The sequence below is a fragment of the Carlito syrichta genome, unplaced genomic scaffold, assembly GCF_000164805.1.
Source record: "Carlito syrichta isolate Samal-C Ts95f unplaced genomic scaffold, Tarsius_syrichta-2.0.1 Scaffold118314, whole genome shotgun sequence".
NCBI classification, from domain to species: domain Eukaryota; kingdom Metazoa; phylum Chordata; class Mammalia; order Primates; family Tarsiidae; genus Carlito; species Carlito syrichta.
The window spans coordinates 8,718-15,815 of NW_007062410.1; the positions used below are offsets into that span (position 1 = coordinate 8,718).

Sequence of the window (7,098 nt, forward strand, 5' to 3'; positions counted from 1 at the left end):
TTCAGTTTTCTAAGGATGCACTCAGGTCAATGGTCAAATGCAGACATGATGTGATATTCCATTATCTTTGGTAAAACTATTCTCATTATTGTGTCTCCTCACAGTATTAACTCTGATATCCACTTTGTGCAGGGTCTGCTATTACTAGGATGTCAGAAAACATTAAGGCTGGATCTACACGAGGCAAGTATTTCAAAGAGCAGTGACAGCCCCCTGGCCGCACCCCCACTCCATGCGTCTACAGTCTATCTACACAGCTGGGTGGGGGAGAGCTCAAGGACCTCCCATCAGGAGTCTCAAGATCCCCTCAACCCAGCAAGAAACAAACATGTCAGGGAAACTGAGGCCACTCCTACGGGAAGCCAAGAGGCCATGCTGTGGCGTGGTGAGGCCAGCGACTCTTACCACAGACAAGGCCGACCCGTCCACTGCTAAGTAGATCCCATTGGTTGGTTGGTGATTGCTGCGGATGGGTCCCCCCGCCCCCAAACTTAAAAGGGAAGAAGGGATCAGCACTGGAGGGGGAGGGGCACATAGGCGCTAGTGACACTAGACATGCCTTTATTCCCTGTCAGACGTGTGTTGTCATGTAGACACAAGCAAGAGGGGGGCTGAAGCAGGATTCGAACACTCAGTACATTCACGACTAGCTTCACACATTCTTCAAAACTCACTAACAGAGAAAATGATGAGGACTACCACCTACTGTGACTTACTAGTTCATTTAACATCAACATGTGTCTGTGCTAAATTTTTAGTCCTTGGAATACAAGGCAAAAGAAGAAAAAAAAATCCAAAAAACAAACAAGTAAAAACCAAAGAATTTAGATGGGGGGAGAGAAGGGGGTTGCCAACAGATTTCATGAAACACGTTACATTTTGAAAAAAAATAAGTTTTCTGTACTTCTATTGCTTCATGTACAAAACAGACACAAACAAACAACGCCCACTGGAGCCAACTGTATGGATGAAGTGAGGACACCATACAGAGAGCAGGGGACGGCAGGCGCTTCCTGACCACAGTCCATAGGGACGAGACGGTTCCCAGAGCACATCCACCTCTCTTCGCAGAAAGGGACTGCGAGATTTGGGGGGAAGAAGCCCTACACACGACAAGTATGGAGAAAACCACCAAAACATGGCTTCTGAAACCAAACACGCTCTAGGTTACAAAGAGACATAGCTGAGTTCTAGACCTGTTAATTTCTCTAACATGGGCAGGTAGGAGTTTTTTTAAAAAATTATTACTAAATGATTGTGCTTCTAAAGTTGCAGGGTCATGTTCCACCCTCTAGGAAGCAGGGCAGTTTTCACATGGCTTGGAGTCCTCTTGCTTAAATCCCAGAAACCAGAACAAATTCCAGGACCCCCAGCCCAGCCGGCAGGGCCAGCAGGAGAGGGCCACAGCCATCTTTGGGCAGGGCGCATGCGCGTGTGCGTGCATGTGTCGGAGAGACTAAGGCATAGGGAAAAGGCCCAAGTGAGGGGGAGTGAGGCTCCTGGCCGCTGAGTCCCTTCTTTCGAGGCACAAAGGAGTTGAACGTGTAATTCGGGTAGGTCCCCTTCATCTCATCTTAGCTTTTAGTAAGCAGTGTGTGTGCGTGTGCGTGTGTGGTGTGTGTGTGTGTGTGCACGTGTGGGGGGTGTGTGACAGTAAGTCCCTGTGCATTTCTAAGTTTCAATAATTTAGGTTTGCAGTTTCGACAGAAATAATCTGTAAATGACATTTAAAAGCAAGTTTACTAAAGTTAGATCAGCAACTTTCCATTGCTTAAAATCCTATGTCATATTTTTTAAAATGCTCCTGGGTACAGGCAAGATGTCACACAGCCACCAGAACCGAGGTCCCTATTAGCTGCATGAAGAAAATTCACAGATTGTTTCTATTATCTCTGCATTTTTAAGGTAGCAAAAGATCAAGTTTATTAGATCTGTAACATCTCACAAGGCTTTTGTAACTGCCCTGTGGGACTCAATTTTCCAGGTCGGGTACAATGTTTTCTTTCTCTCTTAGGCATTTGGCCCCCAAAGTTAGGTAGGTAAAAGTGTTGTTCTTGTTTTCTCTCCTTTTTTTCTTTAAAAGGCTTTTCTTTAAAAGGACTGTACCTGTTGGGATATGCCCGGTTGGCACTCCTGGACATTCCCAATCCGTGGGGAGACAAAAGACTTGCACCCCAAAGCCAAAGGATGGCCAGGGGTAGGACAGCAGGACCATCCACGGGCCCGAGGGGAGAGTTCTGAGTGGACCCTGGGAGGGGCATGGGAGCCCCAACCGAGATGACCTGTGTCCAGTGCCGGGTGGCCCCAAGAGAGCCCCAGGCCCCGGCCTGCCCTGAGGAACACGGTGTGCAGCCCCCTGGAGGAGCGAACACCGCGGTCTGGGGAAGTCGCCGCCGCACAGCTCCCAGAACCCGGAGGTTGTACAAATACACACTCAGAAAGTAAACAGTTCCCAGTGAGCCCAGAGAGGCCCACCCTGAAATCAAACAAGAAGCCAAACGCCCCCACATGGTTTCCCGAGGAAACAGGTCTGCCCCACTCTGGCCAGCAGCCACGTGGGGCGAGGGACGGGGACGGTGGAAGGACACGGCTCACGTGAAGACACCACGGACGTGTTTCCACATCTACCTACATTCATGTCATCATCATCCAGTGTTCTCGTCTACACAGAGTGAGCACAACATTCTACCCAGGCTTCCGGCGGACAGGCCAAGCTGCACGAGGCTTCCCGGGCACCACAGCGAGGGGAAATCGTGCAAGTGTCACCAAACACTGCACGCTCTCCCGCTCCCCTACCGCCATCCAAGGGCTATTCTTGACTCTTCCAAAATCAGGTGTAAAAGACAAGCTCAGTGAGATCGGTCTCTGTGCCACCCGAAGCTCTGATTCACCATCGTGCACAAACATGGCACTTTTAAAAAGATTTTTGTTTTAAGTAAAATGGCCCCCCCAAAGAGCCCGATGACTATTTTTTATGGGTTTCTTTTTAATTAAGAAAAAAAAAAGGATCAAAATGGAAGAGATGAAGCATAGGAAGAGGAAGCAGAGTGGCCGGGCTTGCATCTTAGGTTATGAGGGGCTGGGAGGGCACCGCCAGGGAGAGAGGACCTGGACCCTCCGTCCCTGCCAGCTCTGCTCTCCCCACGCAAACTGTGCCACCAGGGAACACAGGACAAGAGCAGTAGGCACAGAGGCCAAATCAGGCTGCATTCTTGTGGTTGGGGTGTCTACTGTGCAAACGGAGCAAGCCACTCCCCGGGATGTAAGGTGCCTGTCTGCGGATGCCACCCGCGTGCCCCGGAGGACACCGCTCGGTCCCCAGGGTGCCCACGGCTCAGCCTCTGGTGACCCCGGGTCTCGGGGCCGGCGGCAGGCCCGTCACTTCTCCACTTTCTTGGCCTTCTTGAGGATGTCGCACTTTTTCCGGTTGGGGCGGCGGCAGCGCTCGTCGATGCTGGGGATACATTCGTAGTGCCACACCTCCTCCATCTTCTCCACGGGGTACACGGCCTCCACGTAGTGGCGGATGAGCCGCAGCCGCGTGGGGTCCAGCTGCTTCTTGTTGCAGGCCCCGGAGTGGTTGTACTGCAGCCGGAGGTTCTCGGCGGTGAAGAGTTCGGGGAAGAGCCTGACCAGGAGCCGCGCCGCGAAGTTGCCCACCGACAGGCTCTGCTGCACGATCTCGCGCACCTCCTTGTCGGACAGCAGGTAGGGAGAAGGCACCGGGAAGTCGGGCGAGGGCACCACCAGCTCGTCCAGGGGGATCTTGCAGAAGTCCTTGCTGCTCCGCTCGGGGGGCAGCGGGGGCCCCTCGAACTCCTCCCGGAAGCGCTCGGGGTTGACGGCGAAGCTGGCCAGGTCGCGGCACTCGGGGCCCGGCACGTGCACCTTGCGCTGCTGCTGGTAGGAGCGCCGCTGCTCCGTGTCGCGGCGCCGGCAGCGCTCGTCCAGCTTGCCCACGAACTCCAGCGTCCACACGCGGTCGTTCTTGGCCCGGGGGTACAGCAGCTGCACGTAGTGGCGGATGAGGCGGATGCGCGCGGGGTCCAGCTGCTTCTTGCCCAGGGAGCCGCTGCAGTTGTACTGCTTCCGCAGGTTCTCGTGCGTGAAGAGCTCGGGGAACAGGTGCACCAGCAGGCGCGACGCGAAGTTGCCGATGGACAGGCTGCTCTCGTAGATGCTGCGGAGCTGCTCGCGGCTCAGCAGGCAGTCGGCGCCCGGCACGTCGAAGTCGGGCGCCGGGATGTCCAGCTTGTCGAAGTCGATGGGCACCAGCCAGATCTTCTTGGAGCGCCGGCCGGGCCGCTCGCCCTCGAAGCTGTCCTCCACCTTGACCACCGACACGTCGTCCGGCAGGCTGGCGGAGTCGTAGCAGTCGTCGCGGCCCGGCTCGCCCTCGCTGCCCGCGTCGGGGCCCAGGCCCTCCAGCTCGTCGTTGAGGCGCTGGGCGCACTGCTGCTGCCACGCCTCCTCCTCCTGCATGTCGGGGAAGTAGATCTCCGTGTAGTTGCGGATGACCTGCAGCCGCTGCGGGTCCAGCTCCTGCTTGCCGCCGTCCCCGTAGCAGCTGTACTGCTCGCCCAGCTTGCGGTGGTCGAAGAGCTCCGGGAAGAGCCGGTGCAGCAGGAAGACGGCGAACTCCCCCGGCGAGGAGGCCTCGTCCAGGAACTCGGTGAGGTCCTGCGTGTCCACCACGTGGTCCGAGGCGATGGTGCTGCTGCGGTCCAGGGACAGCGCCTCCTCCGCGTCCTTGCCGTCCAGGAAGCCGGGGTCCACCGGCTCCGGCTCGAAGAAGCCGGCCACCTGGCCGCCGGGCTGGCTGTCCTCCATCTCCCGCTGCGCCCAGAAGCGGCTGAAGAAGTCGTTCAGCTGAGGCAGGCACTCGGCCTGCCACACAGCCGTGTCCTTCACCACCGGGTAGTACACTTCCACGTAGTTGCGGATGAGCTGCAGGTGCAGCGACTCGAGCTTGCGCTTGGCCGCGAAGCCACAGGCGCTGCAGCCGCGGGAGAAGTCCACGTCGCTGAACAGCTCGGGGAACAGCTGCACCAGCAGGCGGCAGGCCAGGTCCCCGCCCGACAGGCTCTGGTCGGCGATCTGCTTGAGCTCGGCCGCAGTGAGCTGGTACTCCGGCGGCGGCTGGAACTTGGCCGTGGCCTCGGCGGGGCTCACCTGCCTCTTGATGCGGCTCACCTCCAGGGACAGCAGGTCTACCTTGCTGTGCAGCTGCGACATGTTGGATGTGAGGGTGTTGAGCATGTAGAAGATCTTCTGGATCAGGAAGTAGATGTTGGGGTCCCCGTCCGGGGCCGCCCCGCCACCGCAGTCCCGCTTCGGGGGCTCGTTCAGGAGCCTGAGCGGCGACGGGCTGTTGCTGGCGGTGGCCTTCTCGAAGAGCTCGTAGGTGCTCAGCAGGTCCCCCGGGGGCGGGTTCTTCTTCTCCATGATCTTGTGGGAGATGCCGTACAGCGGCTTTTTGTAGGACGGGGTGGCGGCGTCCTGGCCCGGCTCCTCCTCTGCCAGCCACGCAGGCCCCGCCGTCCTGCCCCTGCCCGCCTGCTCCCCATTGCCCAGGCAGGGCGAGCTGTTCTCGCGGTTCCGCATGCCTGCCAGGAGAGCCTGCAAGAGAAAAGGCGTTTCCAGAACATTAGGCGCGTGCTCCCAGGGCCTCCGCGAGATGGGCTCTGTGTCACGCCCACAGGCGGGGGTCAACCTCGGGGTGTGTAAGAAACTGCTTCCCCTGCCCTGGTCACTCAGCGTCCAGGACACACCAGGAACGCACACCTGCATCCCCGCCCCACACCCGCTGTTGACTCCCCAGGAAAAAAAAGGGAGGACCCAGGGAGGTTTTGTGCTCCTGCCAGACTTCTTGCTCACTCGGGCCCTCTGGGAGACCAAGCACAGAGGCTGGCCATGCTGGTCAGTAAGTCTGCAAGGGATGGCAAGGAGCGCTTGCACTCCCTGGCCGTGGGCCGGGCATCTCAGGGACCCAGGCCTGGGTCTGCTCTAAGACAGAGACAGAGATCCTGGCTCTGGTAGCCACAGAGGAGTAGTGTGTCCGTTCAGCCTCTGACCAAGGGGACAGCTGGCGTCTCCACCCGGGAAGGCTCCCCGAAACACTTGGTGGTGGGAGGACACTGGGGCCTGGGTGCAGGGAACAGCAGTTTGCCAACTCTACCCCTGCCTGAAATCACGTCTCAGATTGGAAAGGGCTGGTCAGAATGTTCCAGAGCCTGTGCAACTAGGAGAGAGTAGAAACAACCCCAATTTTCTAATCAACAGGTGTAAAGCTAAACTGCGTTATATTCATACACTGGAACACCACTCAGTAAGAAATGAATGATTCAGCCAGGCACAGTGGCTGATGTCTGGAGGATGAGGCAGGAGAATCACTTGAGCCCAGGAGTTTGAGACCCACCTGAGCAATGTAGTGAGATCTCGTCTCTACAAAAAACAAAAAATAAGCCAGGCATGGTGGAATGAGCCCGTAGTCCCAGGTACTCAGGAGCCTGGGGCATGAGGATCACCTGAGCCCAGGAGGTCAAGGCTATGGTGAGCTGTGATTGTGTCACTGCACTCCAGCCTGGGTGACAGTGAAATTCCAACTGCTCCCCCACCCAAAGTCGGGTGTGGTGGCACATGCCTGTAGTCTGCAGTTCCAACTACTTGGAAGGCTGAGGCGGAAGGATCGACTGAGCCCAGGGTCAAGGTTGCGGTGGCTGTGAGTGTGCCACTGCACTACAACCAGGTAAGAGTGAGACGCGGACTCAAAAAAAAAATCTGAATGATTGATACTCATGGTACACTAGGTACTCATGACAAATCTCAAAATAATCATGCTGAGCGAAAGCCACACTACCAAAAGAGGCCGTGCTATATGATTCCAGTTATATATAAGATTCTAGAAAATGCAAGCTTAGCCGGGCTCGGTGGCTCAGCCTGTAATCTTGCGCCTTTGGGAGGCTGAGGTGAGTGGATTGCCTGAGCCCGCAGGTTCGAGACCCGCCTGGGCAGGCAAGACCTCATCAATACAATAAATCAAAAAATTAGCCGGGCGTGGTAGCGCGTGCCTGTAATTCCGGCTACTCAGAAGGCTGA

The 7,098-nt window shown here is 56.7% G+C and overlaps 1 protein-coding gene across 1 annotated transcript in view; it reads right to left on the minus strand.

Moving 5' to 3' along the window:
- Positions 1-3,378: 3,378 nt before the first annotated feature.
- BEND3 (BEN domain containing 3) overlaps positions 3,379-7,098 on the minus strand; it is a 21,498-nt gene continuing 17,778 nt past the window's right edge. The window contains exon 3 of the mRNA XM_008047937.2: positions 3,379-5,619. Coding sequence (XP_008046128.1) covers positions 3,379-5,619 — 2,241 coding nt within the window. The remainder of the gene's footprint in view (positions 5,620-7,098) is intronic.